Source organism: Perna viridis, chromosome 14, assembly GCF_037379345.1.
Source record: "Perna viridis isolate PV_CMFRI_1.1 ecotype Kerala chromosome 14, ASM3737934v1, whole genome shotgun sequence".
In the NCBI taxonomy this organism is placed as follows: Eukaryota; Metazoa; Mollusca; class Bivalvia; order Mytilida; family Mytilidae; genus Perna; species Perna viridis.
In genome coordinates, this window is record NC_142458.1 from 3,898,339 (window position 1) to 3,916,988 (window position 18,650).

At 32.3% G+C, this 18,650-nt stretch overlaps 1 protein-coding gene across 5 annotated transcripts in view; it reads left to right on the forward strand.

Moving 5' to 3' along the window:
• Positions 1-18,650, forward strand: part of LOC148597782 (uncharacterized) — a 29,080-nt gene that overhangs the window by 6,661 nt on the left and 3,769 nt on the right. For 2 of the 5 annotated variants that reach the window (XM_088562431.1, XM_088562429.1), the window contains exons 5-12: positions 5,001-5,143; positions 6,544-6,699; positions 7,191-7,274; positions 7,943-8,068; positions 8,972-9,004; positions 14,341-14,783; positions 15,403-15,555; positions 18,482-18,598. In XM_088562431.1, the coding sequence (XP_088418557.1) occupies positions 5,001-5,143; positions 6,544-6,699; positions 7,191-7,274; positions 7,943-8,068; positions 8,972-9,004; positions 14,341-14,783; positions 15,403-15,555; positions 18,482-18,598 (1,255 nt within the window). The remainder of the gene's footprint in view (positions 1-5,000; positions 5,144-6,543; positions 6,700-7,190; positions 7,275-7,942; positions 8,069-8,971; positions 9,005-14,340; positions 14,784-15,402; positions 15,556-18,481; positions 18,599-18,650) is intronic. The other 3 variants (XM_088562430.1, XM_088562432.1, XM_088562433.1) reach the window with 2 other exon arrangements.

Genomic DNA, 18,650 nt, shown 5'->3' on the forward strand with positions numbered 1-18,650 from the left:
GAAAAGGGAAACTTAGAAGTTAAAAAATATGTTTGCTTAACTTTAATCTTTTATGCCAGCCATTTTCCCTTAGGGTTGTGTTATGCTTGATTAGCAATTGAATTTTAATAATTAAAAATTAATGTACCAAATGAATATGCATTTGCTAAACTAGTATTCTGTTATTGAATGCTTAAATGGTGAAGATAAAACTGAATGATGAATTAGTTGCATAAAATATCTTTGAGTACACAAGTATAATGCATATACTGGTACATGTATATACATGTATAAGCAATAACACAATGAGATTATTTAAATTGCAATTACATCATCTCTGATGCACATGAAGAAATAAAGATTTGCATGAAACAACTTCAAAAATTTCCTATCCTTGCAAAGGGAAATAATACAATGTAAGGGGTATATTTATGTAATATGTACAGTATTTTCTGTTCTTTAATCCCATGGTGCACTTTAGATAACTGTAATTTTGTCTGGTTACATGTATTCCATAAACATTAATTAATCAAAAAGAGTACATGTGTACTGGATAGAAAAGGACAAACAATCTATCTATAGTTTGTGGTATGGATTGAAAATGTAAAACTCAACATATACATTGTCCATGAAACAATATGTTCAGTCAAATAACATTTATTGGTGATTTGTACAAAATTCTTATGGTATGTGTTTGCTGGTAATTTTTTGATAAGATAACTGACCTGATCAAAGAAATTGTTGGTTACACCAGGGTTCTCCAAGGCCTCTTTTTGCTTGGTGCTGTGCCATGTCAATTGAAAACTAGAGCCATGTGTTTGTTTGGTGTGTGCGATTTATTCAAATTTGCATCATGCATTGCAAATCGGCACTGTATTTCCCAATTTCTCTAGCTTAATAACCACCTACATGTCATAAATCATTATGATTGGAGCATGTGTTTATTCTAAGGTTAAAACAATGTTTTAATTGATAATTTTCAGGGGGGATTGATGCATCAGGGAGTGCGGGATGTATTCATATTTGCATCATGCATTGCAAATCGGCACTGTATTTCCCAATTTCTCTAGCTTAATAACCACCTACATGTCATAAATCATTATGATTGGAGCATGTGTTTATTCTAAGGTTAAAACAATGTTTTAATTGATAATTTTCAGGGGGCATTGATGCGTCAGGGAGTGAAATGCGTGTAGTAAACAAATCTCGGATCTGTCAAATCGCCACATTGAAAATTTTTCCAACTGGAGAGTGAGTCGTGTTCATTTTGATCCATGGAGATCCCTGATTACACATTATGCTCTAGATTTTTATCATACTTATGGATTCTTTTTATGAGGGGCCAATGATATTACAGTGATGCTGCAATTAGAACAATTGATAGTTACTGTAAACAAATATAGCAAAAAAATCCATATAAACAAAGTCTGGTTTAATTTTATCTACATTCCTGTTGTCTGCTGTTGTCTTAGAGAATATATGTTGTTGATGCTATTACTATATTGTAATCTAGTTACTATTATGACTATTAAATATTAATGTACTATAATGAAAAACAACCATAGATAGTAGTATTGGTAACTAGATAACTGATGATGAACTCTGAGCAAAACAAAAATTAAAGGAGATTATGATGAGCTATATTGTTTAACATAAGTTCTATTCTGAAACAAAGCCCTTTTTAAAAAAGAAATAACTGGAAGGGCAGGCACTCAACCTATGTTGTCCATGAGTGACCTTTTGTCTCTTTACATGTAAACATTGTCACCTAAGCCATCTCTGTATGAAATATTTTCTCTTTTAAAGTGTCATTTATACCAGGTTTTATATAATCAATCTGTCAAATCTGATGGTCTACATTACACACTAAAGTCTCCTCCTATGCACCTACTAAGCTGCTGAAATATCTAACTACAATGTACCTTACCTATCTTTGATTTCGTAACATAGTTTTATATTAATTAATATGGTTTAAACCGTTTTTAGTAGCCAAAAATAAAGAAAAGTATTAAAAGTTCATTTTTCTTCTAAAATGTGTAAGGTATATGTATATCCTTTTTATTGTGCTAAATTTTCCTGTTTTTTTCTGATTGCCACCCCTCCCCCTCCCTTTATAGACTATCCCAAATACTGTCTTCTATGAACTTTGAATGTGATATATGTATTAACTAGTTGGGGCAATATATGGCTTTCATAAATATTTAGTATGGTGAAAATGTTATTCATTTGTGACTTTGAATATTTGAAATGATATAGTTTTACAAGCGATAAACATTTTCTCAAGGTCATGAACAAAGTAGAAAATAAAGCTTGATGGTAGTAAACAACTTTGTGTTTGGGTGATAAAAGATGTTAATTAAATCATAGCTAGTCTAGATAGTTACAGTTAAATTGAGTTTCTCAGTGTGAAGAGAATATTGGCTGCTTTTCTTCTACATGATGTAAACAAAATATACTGTTATGCATTGCAGGTGTTATTATTGTATATATTTTGATCTAGTACATTATGGTCCTTGATTTAGTGGAAACATCAGTTATTGTTATCTGTTCTTGAAACATCTTGTTTTGAAGGAATAAAAATGGTAAAAAGATATTAAAGGACGTCTTAGTATAAATTATTTAGAAAAATCAACAACATCTTAATTCATTAAAGGGAAAGACCACCTTTGCATTAAGTCAGGCAGTTATGATTGATTGATTATTAGGGTTTAACACCCAAGCAGCAATATTTCAGCTAGCGGTATATTCAGGCGATGATCATGAAATGGATGATAAAATGAACATGAAATGATGATGAAATGAAAAATGGGATGGCACATATGGATAATGGGGTAGACAAATTTTGATAGCCACTAGAAATAGGGAGTAGTGGGTAGAATTTGGTGATTTAGCCTCCTGTGGCAGAGCCCAATGGTTCCTACTTTGAGAGAAAACCACAGAAGGGTTCTTTTACGTGCAAGGAACATGGCATCTTTCCCAACACGTTGCACCACTATGGTTTGCATTCAGGTTTTCCATATTACATGTATGGTCAGACAACCCCAGCATGAAGCAATGCCAGGGGTACCCCATTCCACCACCTGGGGCACACAACCCAGTTGCTCTGTGGGCAGAACACCCTAGCCCCCGGCCAGGGTTCTGAGCACTATTTAGTCGCCTCTTACGACAAGCTTAGTGCTGCTGCTGCCCTATTCTTTTGACACCCAGACCGACACGGGGCAGGCACTTATAAAAAAATCATACCCATGTAGGCAAAAACAAACAACTTTTAATGCACTTTTGCAAAATACAATAAGCTATGCAAAATTCAAAATCTTTGAAATATATGTGAATAGCCATCTTGCAGAACTCTTTTATCAGGAGAAAGATCATAAGCAGACTTCATCGATTTTTACCAATAGCTTCAGATTAGCTTGTGATGTCACTGTCTGTTTGGTACTGATACATGTACAGCATTGTAATTTGTAAACAAAGAATATTCTGTAAATATTTCTACTATCTTGTTTTTCTAATCACCAAAACATGTCTTTTCATGCTTATAATTGCACAAATGATAATAGAGAAACATTCAAAAAGTTTTTTACCCTTACAACACGAACACTCCCACAAACACTCTTCAGAAGTGGCCATTAGATTTCTTCAGACATACACATGTAGATATGAGAACACAATTAATTTCCCTTGGTTTTCGTTTTTTTACGAATATAGTTCCAACTTTGGTAGTAGGTACCTTCCACATTTTTTCATATTTTTACTGGAAACTTATTTGCTGAAGTTTTGCCTCTAATTGGTAGAAAATAGGTTAAAATTACATGGGATTTTTTTTCATTAATCAATTCTGACTAAAAGTTGTGATTTGGTTCAGTGGAAGAAGGTTAAAATTTAGGACTTTTAACTCAGTTCATTTGTCATGTTTACCCCATCTCCAAATTATATGTATTAATTTCAGAAAATGATGGTAAAATTTTCTACAATTTATATATAAAATCCTGTTTGTACATATCTTTAGGCCAGAGAAGTTTTATTCAGTTTGCGCCGGTGGAATTTTTTTAATCTGCTCAAATGTGTATATTGAAATGCACTTTAAAATTAATTGCGGTCTCGTGCCTGTAATAGTCTTCATTCTTCTGCATATGTTGAGTTGAAACTACAGGGGGCAAAAAATCAAATTCGTGCTTTCACTGGACATCATAATCAATTATCTGTTTACTTTCACTTTACAGACCGACTTCATGACACACAGCTCAAACGAAAATGGTGGCGCTCATAGGCACGAAAAATTTAAATTCCCTTATTGTAAATTAGGATTAATTAGTTAAGAAAAGGAAATTATTGTTTTCCAATGTAATTTTTATGAACATTTAACAAATTAGTTTTGATATTTATGACTTGCACAAGAACAGTCTTCTAAGGCAGTTATTTTGGTTTGCAAGAACAGAATAACATGTACAGTACCTGAACCGATCCGTGCAACAAAAATTGCGATCGGTCATAGATCACCGATCACTTCCCGGTCAGTCATTGATCCGTCAAACCGTTCCATTTAACTGGTCATCACATCACATGACCACAGAGCGGTCAATGTATTACAGGTTTTTGTTTTTTCTTTGTCAATTTTACACATATTTACATAATGAAAAAGATTTAAACATCAATATTTACTTTTATTTTACATTTCTCTTATTTAAAACAGATCTTACGTCATTTTACATAACAAAACCGCGATCAGGTCAGTCACAAGTCATCGGTCATCAATCCATCAGCGATCAATCAGTCAATGGTCATCGATTGGTCAAATTGTTGCATTGATCGGTTCAAGGACTGTATACCTGAGAAACATATTTGTTTGTTATTTAGTGTTCTCTCTGATATTTTTGCTTGCGTTCTTTATATTAATTTTTGTATCTTATTTGTGCCATTTTATGATCATGTGTAGCAGGAGTGGGTATTGGTAAAAATAAATTGGATTAGCTCTTATTATCTTAAACTTTTTGTAAATACATGTTATATTTATTTTGCAGTTAAGTAATATCAGGAAATATGGAAATACAGAAAGTTTTTTCTTCATTGAAGTAGGCCGTCATTCTCCGACAGGCCCAGGGGAGATAATCATGCAATTAGAAGACAGTTTTTGTGCCCAAAATATACATGAACAGATGTTGATGTAAGTACATTGACTTTACAGTGAAACCTGCATACACCTTTTTGGACTTCGGTTAAGTTTGGTGTTCAGTTTACCACAGACCTGGCGAAATCATTTTTCAACCCGTCGGACATTTGGTCCGGCAACCTAACAAAATCTGCATGACCGAACAATTATGTGCTGGACCAAAATCATTTCTCTGATCCAATTTAAATTTGCCTTGATTCGGACGCATCTTTAAACCAGAAGTTGCAGTTGAGGTGTGTCAAATAAAAAAAATACTGGACATCTGGTCCGGAAATCACACAAATTTTACCGGAGGGGCTGCTAAAAACACTGGTCATGTCCAACGGTTTGACGAATTTCACCATGACTGTTACCAAGGTGAGAATGGTAAAGTTTGGTGATCAGTTTACCAAGGTTAGAATGGTACAGTTTGGTGTTCAGTCTACCAAGGTTAGAAATACATTCGAATCAATATCTAGGAACGTTACAAAGTGTCTGGTTTAGACAGGTTTTCAGTTTATTCAGGGTTGATTTTGTAATTTTGTTAATTGAGTTTGTAACCCTGTTATCTAACTACACAAATAATTAAGTTTCCTACAGGATGACCAATATAGTTCTGTCCATACATCTAAAGGTCATCTGCCATCATTCAGTTGTCTTGAATTTTTTTCATTGTTTTGTTAATACATTTATTTTTGTTTCTGTGCAATATCTGTAGGTATAGTGAACTTAGTGTCACAACATTTTAATATATTGTTATTTGTTGCTAGAGGAAGCTTGCTATTTAAAATGGGGTCATTGACCCCAGCTGTTCAGCAAAAAAAGGGCCAGAAGTGGTTCAGTAGGTGTTTACATAAAATTGACATAGATGGTTTATTTCTCATTCAATTTGACATTTTTTTTTTTATGTTTAACTGTTTTCGGAATATTTAACAGATTTTATATAGCATTTAACATTTTCAGTCTATAGGGGGCAGAAGTGGGGCTACACCCAAAAATCAACTTCTTTATTTCTGGTCCCATTTTGAATTTTTTTTTTATTGGATTCCTCAAGGAACTCCCTTTCTGTATGACTTTCTTCTGTTTTTAAAGGATTTTCACTGTTTCAATTCTGTATTTTACCATTAGATTCTTTTTTTTACTGTATATTCACTTACGATTTTGCCAATTTCTGCCTTGTTTTTTTACCTCTTAAAGTCATCTCTGTGTTATATTTAAATCACTAATTTCATGTCACAATACTTTGTTATTGCCCCAATATAAAAAAATTGTATCATGCTGCGCTAGGCAAAGCTTTTGTTAATGAGTTGATATATTGATACACATATATATTTACAAAATCTATCACACTCGCTTGCTGACAAACACTATAATTCAAGTTTCAGCTTATTCATATTTAGCAATTTCATTGATAGCTACATGAGGAAGAGTGCCTCTGGTGGAGAACATTTCCGTCAAAGAAGTTCTACAAGTACATCTACCTTACGTCGTAATAGAGAGAGTATGGATCCTGAGAGTCAAGTCACTGCTGCCAGACAGAGAACATTAAGTGAAAGTAAAAAACATTCCAAGTATGTATCATATACTATGCCCGTCGTCCAAACAGTTTGAAAAAAATATGGTAGATATAAAATCAGTAGAATGTGTTAATAAAGCCAGATATTTTCATCATTCAATGGAAAGTTTTGAATGCAATACTCGAATTAAAATTAGATTATGCAATACAGTGATTTTTAATACCCCCACAGTGGGGCCCCACTTGCAAAGTGATAGGGGTGTCCATCTTTCCTTCCATTATACAGGGGACTCATTTCTCTTATACTACTGAATGGAATTGAATAAAACTTTCACAGAATCTTCATTACATGTTCCTATTGTACTACATGTAATATTTTAGATTTTGATCACAATTAATATGGAGGTCAGAAGGTGCATGTTATCAAATTGGTGAATGGGGTATCTATTTAGTGAGCATTGTTCACAGTCTCTAGTTCTTGCTCCATGTTGACTTTAAAAACATATTTTTTGTAGCTTCAATTCAGTTCTCTTTATATTTTAACAGTCTGGCCAGAAGATCAAACACTTCCAGACCTCAATCAGTATCCAATCTCTCACCAGATGCTAACTTTTCCAATTTGCCCAATAGGTGTGTATGAAGAAGGGTATTTAGTGTTATTGTCTTGCAGTTTTGTAAAAGTTCAAGGCATATAATATAAAAATAAATATCAAAATTAGTCCTAAAAACTAAAATATTTCAAATTAATTTGAAACTGAATAAATCATTAGGTGATTGTGCGGCTGAATTGTAAACAAAGATTATTATTTTGGTACAAAACAGTTTTCATGTTAACATATTTGTATGGTCTCATTCATGAGTGAGTCTGTAATATATAAAGTCTTCATTGATCTTGACATTGATCCCAACAGAGTTGTTTCTGAATATATTAAGGTCCTATAATTATTTTTCCTGAATGAAACTTTGGATTTGCAATCCATCTGTCAGTCAGTTGGTCCGGTAAATCAGTTTTTCACACTTTTTTGTCTTACTTGCAGATATACATTTGATATTTGGTACTTTACTTTACCCTGACTAGAGATTGAGAAAATCTCTTCACAATAAAATCAAACAAATCAAGAACGATAAGTCTTGTAAAGTGTTAATTATTTTGATGTAGAAGTTGGTGTAGGATGTAGAAGTTGGTGTAGGATGTAGAAGTTGGTGGTTTCATGCATGAATCATTTCCTGTCTGATTTTTATAAAGGCTGCTACTTAAAAACATTTTGTTAGTTGAGTTTTTTATTTCTTTGTTATAGTCCAGGCTTTTATGCCAACATCCCTTCAACGTTTACCATGCCAAGAGATCGGTCAGACAGTTCAAGTTCACGAGCATCCAGTCACAGATCACTGACAGCTGATGATGGCTACAGTCCTGAACCTGTGTATGTTTTATCTGTGATTTGTATTAGTTTTAACTTGGTAGTCTTATTGAGGACATTTAAATCTAAATTCAACTTGTGGAATATTTAAAATAAAAGACAGATGATAATTACTTTCTCCCATGATATTAAAGGAAAAAAGTGTTGAAAGGAGCGTTTTTCTCAATGTCTTGGAAGTATAGGATGATGTGTATAATGGAGAATTATTGAATCACAGAATAGTTAGGTTAACTGATTGGATCACAGAATAGTTAGGTTAAATTACTGCATCACAGAATAGTTAGGTTAACTGATTGACTCACAGAATAGCTAGGTTAACTGATTGAATCACAGAATAGTTAGGTTAAATTACTGCATCACAGAATAGTTAGGTTTACTGATTGAATCACAGATTGTTAGGTTAAATTACTGCATCACAGAATAGTTAGGTTAACTGATTGAATCACAGAATAGCTAGGTTAACTGATTGACTCACAGAATAGCTAGGTTAAATTACTGCATCACAGAATAGTTAGGTTAACTGATTGAATCACAGAATAGCTAGGTTAACTGATTGAATCACAGAATTGTTAGGTTAACTGATTGAATCACAGAATTGTTAGGTTAACTGATTGAATCACAGAATAGCTAGGTTAACTGATTGACTCACAGAATAGCTAGGTTAACTGATTGAATCACAGAATAGTTAGGTTAAATTACTGCATCACAGAATAGTTAGGTTATCTGATTGAATCACAGAATAGTTAGGTTAAATTACTGCATCACAGAATAGCTAGGTTAACTGATTGCAGGTGAAAGGTCTCATCTCTCGAATAAGTTTTGCAGTGGGTTTTTTAATTTACAGAAATCCATCTAAAGGATATGTAATTTCTTCATCATTCTTATCAATATTATGTATCCTGGTAGGTATGAGAATACCAAAGAGGTCTCAGGAAACAGGTAACTATGGAAAGAGTTCTTTATGTTAAGCATGTTTTCTTCAGTTTGACATGTATGGCTTTCCTTTTGATTCCTTTAGCCAGACCAAGCTTGAGATGAGTTTTCTCTTCCTATATTTATATCTTTATTTAATGATGATATTTGAAAATGCAGAATTATTTGTGATTTAACATAGTATCTTTTATTGCTTGAGAAAATATGTACACTGTTTTTAAAACTTCTTCCCTGAATAATCTATTATCCTTTTCACTGTTACTTTTTAAGGATTGATAAAGTTTAAGGTTAAGTATACTCTCATTACAAAGTAGAGGGGATTTCTCTTGTCAGTATGGATAAAATGAGAACAAGAAAACATTGATTCTCTGTCAGAATGGGTTAAGGCTGTGAGGTCTTTAATTATGAAACGTATGAAAGTTTCAAGTAGGTCAATGAGTGTCAATACTATATCAGTTTACGAAGACCCTGATACAGCAAAAACACTATCTGCTATACATGACAAATGTGTTGCTGCACCTGCAGACAAAGTCCTACACAACACTTTTTTGGTCTGCAAACTGTATTACATCCAATTTTTATCATCATAGGTAGACACAGAAAACATTATCAGTAATAAGATTTATACTGCTACCACAGTCTCCAAAGAATAGATAGTTGAAAACCATACATCTGTGCTATCCTCTTTTGGTCTCTCCTAGAAACTCCACAAGAATCCATTCAAACAACTCTACATAGCTGGACCACCAAACCTCTTTCAAAAATTTTAACTTCTATACTTACAGCTGACAAAGAGGAACTCCAGTCCTACAACAACATGTTATTCCTGTAGTTGTATTAATTCAATGTGGATCCTAAAAAAATCAAAAGATCTTCTGGAGATAAAGATGAAAAAAATAATATATTGAAAAGAACATCAGAATAATTTTGAATACTTCAAAAATTTATCACTTAAAATTGTAATACGAAGTAAAAATAAAATGAATAAAATAACAGAACAAAACAAGATAAAAAGAACAAACTTGGTATTTGTAAAGGCTGCAAAAATTTTAAACTAAGAAATGAAAAACAAAGCAAAAATATACAGCTTTTCAAATCAAATGTAAAAAATAAGCAATTTCAAAAAGAAAATTAAAATCACTAATATCTGAACATTTATCACACACAATAGAAAAAATGGTCAACGTCAAGAATATTTGAAAAAGGCCACAAAAATTTAGCTCTTTCATTTGAAAAACAAAGAAAAAAACCTACAATTCTTGAAGGTTACAAAAATTTAGCTCCTACTAATAAAGAAAAAGAAAAAATCCCTAATATTTGAAAAGGCCAGAAAAAATTAGCCCTAACTTATAAAAAACAAAGAAAAAAGAGAGATATTTGAAAAAGGCCACAAAAATTTAAATCTTTCAAATGAAAAACGAAGTAAGAAATTTCTGATATTTGAAAAGGCACAAAAGATCAGCTCTTAAAATTAAAAAACAGAGAGAAAATCTCTTATTTGAAAAGGCAGCACAAATTTAGGTCTTACAATTGAAAATAATAAATAAAAAACAATGAAATTCTAGAAGGCCACAAACCTTTAGCTCGTATTAATGAAAAACAAACACAAAAAAACAAGGTTTTTAAAAAGCCAAACAAATTTAAATCTTTCAAGTGAAAAAACAAAGAAAAATTTTCTGATATTTGAAAAGGCCATAAAAATTTATCTCTTACAATTGAAATAGTAAGAAGAAAAAATCTGATATGAAAACACTACCAAAAGTTAGCTCTTACAATTTGAAATCCTTGACAGTTGAAAAGCTACTAAAAATTAACGATTTGAAATGACTACAAAAAATTAACAGTATGAAAGGATACAAAAATTTACTTTTTTAAAGGCTACACAGATCAATTACTTAAAAGGATATTGATAAACTGCAGTGTATGAAAAATTGTAGGCTAGGGTAGATTCATTTCATCAACAATTATATTCAAATGAATGTTGATGAAAGAACCATGGGTCACTCATGTCAAAACTTAACCATGTCTTCTTTGAAGTCTTCCCTCTAATGTCTGTTATTTGAAATGATCAGAAATAGAAAACAATTGACCAGTGAGGACCAAGATAATATCTTATGTCCAATAAAATCCAAGGAGAGATATCCCATAAAGGTCACAGGTTAATTTCAAGTATCCATTAGAACCTGCAAAATTTTGCTCATTAAGAGCTGTGGGATATCTACTCCAAAAATGTAACCAGTATTCCATATGCCATTGACTGTAATTTGAACATGCCTCCTAATGTTTATGCATTGTGTGTGTGGATATGAACACTGTTCATGATCAGTGATCTGAGAAGGACCACTGTATAGAAAGTACAATCTGGAATGAACTAATCTCACCAAGTAATAATGGAAGACACAAAATCAAGTGTTCAGTACACTAATTCAATAAGACAACTGTCCAATATGCAATCCCCTTTGAGTAAAACTTTTATTTTGATATAAAATACTTACTTCCAGAAGATTACATTTGAGCAAATTACTGCGAAAGTACTATTGTTCGTGGGGTACTAATTTTTGTGGTTTTCGTGGTTAGGACAAACCATGAAAATTTGGTCCCCAACAAAAAGGAAATTTTTATTGATGTTTATACTTAAAACCACAAAACCATGAATTCAAGAATCTATGAACTTGTGTTTCTTCCCTAATCCATGAAAATTGGTCCCCAGTGTAAAGGAGATTTCCATTGATGTTTACACTTAAAACCTCAAAACCATGAATTCAAGAATCTATGAACTTGTGTTTCTTCCCTTATCCACAAAAATTGGTCCCCAATGTAAAGGAGATTTCCATTGATGTTTATACATGTACTTAAAACCTCAAAACCATGAATTCAAGAAACTACAGACTTGTGTTTCTTCCCTAATCCACAAAAATTGGTATCCAGGAATTTAAAAAGTACATTCACAGTAATATGCAAAAAGGAAAAAATGTTGACAGAAAAAGTGAGATTTCAGTGACATAGTTTGTAGATTGTTGATTATTTTATGGCAGCTGATTTTGATTTTAAACAGATTTAAACTATTGCATGTTACAATGTCTGATGCTGAAATTAACATTGAAATGGTAAAAAAATCAGTTTAATTTGAAATTGGAATAAGCTTTCATTATGCTTTAGTGCATGTATTGCTCCTTTTTACTACTTAATATTAAAGAAAATTGAAGAAGATATAAACACTTATTGATATTTTACAAATATATGTTTATGTAATAAGAAATCAAAATAAATCAACAGGAAAGTCCCAATTGGAACTACTCATCCATTTCCGCTACACTAAAAATAACCTTGGATGCAGAAAGGAGAATTTCTTCCTGAAAAATTTTCCAGAATTGTAGTCTTTCATGAATCAAAGTAGTTCTATCCACCAGGTGGCGCTAAAAATTTTGGTTGAATAGCACTAGAAATAAAGAACAACAACTCTTCCAAGAATTTTGGCACGAAGCGAGGAGCTGAGGAAAAAAGTAATGATAAAAAATTCAACCAGTTTAACTATAAATTTAGAATTGGATTGGTCAAATAACGGACATATCCATCTGCCTAGTGCCTCCGATGCTTTTCTTTTGTGTACTTAGAAAAGCTGAGGTGTTTCAATTGAGGAAAATCCATTAATGATTGTTTTTTTAGGGTAATTTTTAACCATGAAAATCATGATACATGTAGATACCGATAATAGTGAATCTATCCTTATGATAAAGCTTACAAATGTCTCTACTGGGATAAAGTATGTCAACTCATTATTAGAGTTATTGCCTTTGAAATGCCAAACACAACAACATTTTATATAAACACAAAAAATTGTGGTCGTATAATGGTAAAATGTTAATGGTCAGTGGTGGCAGCAGTGTCTTCCTCCATAGACACTTTATATCTGGACAGTACTTTGAGTATAGGTGTAAACATCTTTATTAAATTATGCCACAGGGTGCCATACATCAAAAGGAAGCTTGAGATCTGTATAGAATTATACCACAAGGTGGCCATACTACAAAGATAGCTTTGGATTGATTTTAGGGGGTTGTGACTTCAACTGTTTAGAAATTATGAGCCAGAAACAAGCATTTTTATGATGCCGAGACGGTAACTGGAGTAAATGTGAATGGATCTCTTTGAAATTATACCACAAGATGTTATACCAAAAAGGAATATGGTGATTGATTTAAGGGTTGTGATTTGAACTGTATAGAGTAAGGGACTAAAAACAAGCATTTTCATAACACCGAGACAATAACTTTATATAATTGTATATGAAATTCTTTTAAATTTTACCACAAGGTGTCATACCAGAAACAGAATGCTGGGATTGATTTTGGGGGTTAATTACTTGAATTGATATGAATTAGGGGCCAGAAACCAGCATTTTCACGATGTTTGGATGATAACTTTACTATAAGTGAATGGATCTCTTTTAAATAGTAAAGAAAGCTTTATGAAATTTTACCCCAAGGTGCCTTACCATAAAAGGAATGCGGGGGTTGATTTTGGGTGTTGTGACTTGAAATGATAAGCAATTAAGGCTCAAAAGGGGCCAAAAACAAGCATTTTTCTGAGGTATAGATAATTGCTTGAGTGAAAGTGAATGGATTTCTTTGAAATTGTACCTAAGGTGCCATAACAAAAAACTAGGATTGGCTTTGTGGGTTGTGCTTATTTAGAGGAGTCACTGCAGTTCTGACCAGTTTTTTTCCCTATGTCAACAAAATTCAAAGCCGTATCATGTTTGAATGGTGTGTCCATACTTGCCCCAACTGTTTTGGGTTTTACTTCTGTGCTCATATCAAGCTTTGCCCTGCCAAGCATTTTATTTAAGGATTTATACCCCAGCGAAAGTATAGGGGGTTATAGATACAACTCTGTCTGTCTGCATTTTTGTTTGACTGCATATCTTGTGAATGAGGGAATAATATAGCTATTATTTGATACTTACAAAAGGGAGATTCTTCAGCTTTTAAACTCTAGAGCATGGCTTCTCTTTAACCATTCAAGAGATCTTGATAAGTTTTTAAAGGAAGGTTTGCTATCATATGTAGATGTGTATTAAGTAATTTAAATATTGTTTAATGCCTCCAAAGGGAGAATTGAACAGTTTTACATATTTAAGCCCTGTAAGGACAACTTCTGTTAAATTTTATGATTTTTTATTGTAGAGAGGCTATACCATTTATGTAATCACCTTGTTTGTGTAATGCTGTCTGAAAGTAAACTTATCTGATGAACCACAGAATGAAAATGTTGAATGTTACAGCTAAGCACTTCATATCTTCCTCTAATTTAGAATTAATGTCTTTTTGGTGTTTTTTTAGTTCACTCAGATCAATGACACCTGAATCTCTGACAACACCTATAACAGAGGAATCACTGAGTACTTACATGGATATGAGTCCTAGTCAGACATCAGCTGCCATTATGGGTGATGCTCCTTACCTTAGCATGTCTCCAGGCCAAGCCAAACCTGTAGCTTTGACCTCTGTTCAACATGCTCGATCTTCCAGTCTTCCTGTAACTACTCAGAATTCTGTTGGCCATGAGTCAAGTAATAAACCTTACCTAGCAATGTCTCCTGGACAAGTAACACCGGAAACTAATGAGTCATCATCATACATGGCTATGTTGCCAGGACAACATAGTAACTCCATGACAACATTACCAAGTCAACAGGGACACAGTCATTCTATACCTTATTCACCTCCTAGTCAAAGAGCTTCAAGGCCAGAAACGCCACCTAGTCAAAGAACATCTCGTCCAGGTATTGCACTATTACATGTATATATTATTGTACATTCAGTTCCCAAAGATATACACAACTATTTGCAAATCAACACTTATTTCAATCCAATCATAATGGAAGGCTGATATAAGAAATGATGCATAAGGTGTTACAAAGTGTAGTACTTGATTCTCAGGCCTTTTTCGTCTACTGGTATTTTGTCTATTTCTGTTGCAATATTAATCATAACAAAAATGAAAAAGCACCTTTCTCGTTAACAGTGCACTTTCACTACTTGTCAGCAATCCCTTGGTTTTTATGAAAATTGACTTGAGAACCAAGATATCAAATATGAAGGGCCTAATAAGTGTTTATTCCAATTAAAATAAAAATGTTAATAATGTTTTGATTTGTAAAGGTTGACAAAAAATGATCTCATTTTACACCTTTTATCTACAGAGACTTAAATATTTTATCATAGATAAACCTTGAATTGAGGAGACCAATGTGACCTAACAGTACACAATTTTTTTTTCACTTTTTTTTTTTTTTTTAAGAATTGGTTATTTTTTGCTACATTTTTCAAATGTTTTGAGTTTTTCCTGCTTGTTACACATATTTTTGGTATATCTAGATGATAACTTGATTTACATTTTAGGATCGTCTTGTTCCCATGATTCTTCAGTGAATTCATCAGAAGGTTATATGGAAATGAACCCAGCAGAGAACTCCAGAAGTTCAGAGAAAGTTGGACCAGAACAGGGATATATAGATATGACTGTTGGTAGTAGTTCCTCTACATCTTCTAAAGGTTTGTTTTATCCTACATTTATTATCAATCAATAGGCTCCTGAATCATACAACTTACAGTTTAAACATATTTCATTAAGTAATTTGCATATTTTAACATCAAACAAAAACAATTGAATGATTAATCACAGGATTCAGAAACAAGACTTAATGTCTTATATCAGTCAGTCTTCTGAAATTATGAATAGTAATTATATCATTGATATATAGCATAGCTCAAGGAAGTAGTGCTCTAATGCTCATAACATGCATTTGATGAGTTTGGTGCAAAGCGAAGAGGTTGATATTTAATGCTGTATGTATTTACTCAGGTCATAAGGAATTTTCAAACTTATTCAAAAGAAGTAACTGTGTTATTTAGGTTATTAATTTGAAGAATCATTGTAAATTTGTAAATCATACAACTTAATACAAAGAAAAAAAAATATATGTTTGTATGTAAATTATAATTAATAGAATAAGATTCAAAAAGAGCTGTCAGATGAAATTTCTTTGTTGTTGTAATAATGAAAGTAATACAATTGTTGCAGCATATTTTCATAATTAACTAGTATTAAAATCAAATAATTTTTTAAAGACTATTTCAAGTGAAAATATAGATTCACTTGATCTACTTGTAGTTATTTTTGGATTATCTCCCTTTGAAAGTGGCATGTTTCTTGAATCTTTTATGAAACACTTATCATTAGGAATTACCGTATTTTCCGAACTACAAGTCGATGTGGAGTATAAGTTGAATTGCTGAATTTTGACCATAATTGACGAAAAAAACATAGAATAGTCGAGGGTCAGATGTGTGCATTTATATCATATGTCAGTGAAGATCCGAGTTGAGAGGTTTGTTTTCAACAGCATAATATTCCCAGCAATGTTACTAAGTATAAGATATCTGAATTAAATAAATATCTGTGTTTTTGTTAAAGTGTACTTTGTCGGCCAGTTCAATTATTTTTAATGAATGGCGTGTCCATGGCTCTGAAGCCATAGATCATCAGGAGTACGAAATCGTAAACATGTCAAACGTGGGCAGCCATGTGTGAAATAAGTGGAAAATTCGTTTGATGATTTGGTCATAATTACGAGCAGTAATTAGTAAACAATATTACCTGATATTACAAAATACAATAAAAAATAATTGTTACCTGCAAATTTGGTTGCAATTAGCCATTTAGATAACATCTTAATTGAATTATAATTTGAGCCTTGAGTGAATGTGTTATGATATACTGAAATGGGTATAAATTTGCATATTGAAGGATGTTAACTCCAAAACACTCGATAATGTTTTCCAAGTTGAAAAAAAGAGTTTTGTTAATGTATCTTCTAGAGTTTATTTATATATTTTAGCGGATTTAACGTTTCAGAGTTTTTATTAACATCATCGTATTCATTCATAAAGGATAGCAGCAATGATCAATAATATTCGAAATCAATCGCCAGTTTGACTGAGTGATGGCTTCTGTTAATTGCAGTTTACTGAAAATTTTGAATCAAAGCAATCAAAAGTGAACTAAACAAATGAAATGCATTGTTAATGAACATTTTTCTTGAAAAATCCTTAGATAAGTCAAAGTGGACAATAAGTCAAGGCTGACACTTTGCTGAAAAAAATATCGACTTATAGTCCGGAAAATACCGTAAGAATTTTTAATGTGTTTTAATAATTCTTTAAAATGAATTGTTTTGCTATAAAAATCAGTGAAAAAAGTACTTACGGCTAGTTGAAATAGGCGTTTCAATTTCAATAGAAATTTATGTAGGCTAGTGAGTAATTTGAATAGTTCTCTAGGTAGATATCTGTTCTACATCATTCCAATGTGCTCTACATTACTACCATAGGACACCTGCTTGATCTATTGTACACTGTCTTTTAAGTTTGAATAGCTGCTAATTATTATGGTGAATGGAAAATTTAAAGGTTAAGGTCATAATTGACACCTATTCAAAATTAAAAGACTGTCTAAAAGATCACACCAGTGTTCTCTGGTAGTTGGGTAGGACATATTGGTATAATGTAGGCTACAGAGCTATTTAAATTAGTCACTGGTCTACCTAAATTTGTATTGAATTTTTAACTGGTCTATTTCAACTAGCTGTAAGAGGAATTATAGACTGTAGTTATTTGTGGATTATCACCCTTTGAAAATGAACTGTTTCTTGAATCAAAGTTCTTTATTTTGATGGTACTTAAAGAACAATTTAGACTTGTTAATGTTTTTTGTTTAATTTGTATAAAAAAAATGTGTAAAATATATTGTTTTGCTCTATAAAAATCAATGAACAAATTACTTTAGGTACTTAATCTAAAAGTGTAAGATGAATAGTTCTATATATCAATGCATCAGTCATTACCTATTCTGATTGAAAAGTTTCAATTACTGTTTTTTAAGATAAACAAATCCAAATGAAATTGTTTCAAAATAAAAATAATCTATGTTGTGAAGTGGCTTAAATAAAATATCAATAAGAATAATGAATTGGTGAACGACAGCTACATTTAAAAGGTGAAAAGGAACTAAATACAAATAAAATATGAATAAACCTTAAAACAAATTGACAAATGTGAGACAAAATTTTCAGCCTTATGGCCTTCATCGGGGGCAAAAAGAATTTTAGATAAAACTGTCAATCCTTACCACAGAGACAAGGTGCCATTCAAAATTGATCTCGAGTTCATGATGAAAATTGCGAAAACGAAAAGCAGTTGAAAACAGGGTTTGTTTACTATACAATGCGGGTTTTGATATCGTCACTGAAAAAACAGATATTGTTTCAGCTGCTTGTGCACTCACACACATCTATTTCACAATACTGGAACTTGTTCAGATTCATTAAAATATATTAGTAGAACAAGTATGAGATCATTGTGTAAACATTTGTTCAGTAGTTTTACAGACTAATTAACTGTTTTTGGTGTATTATTGTAGATGGTAGTCCAAAACTTTCTCGTACAGCACCAATCCCCATCAGATCCACTAAACAGTCAGGATACCTAGAGATGGGACCATCAAGTCAGCCATTAGCTCCAGTAAAGGAAGGTGGAAGTAAGTTGTAATATACAACTCTTGACAGTGTGTGGAAAAGTTAAATTTCTCT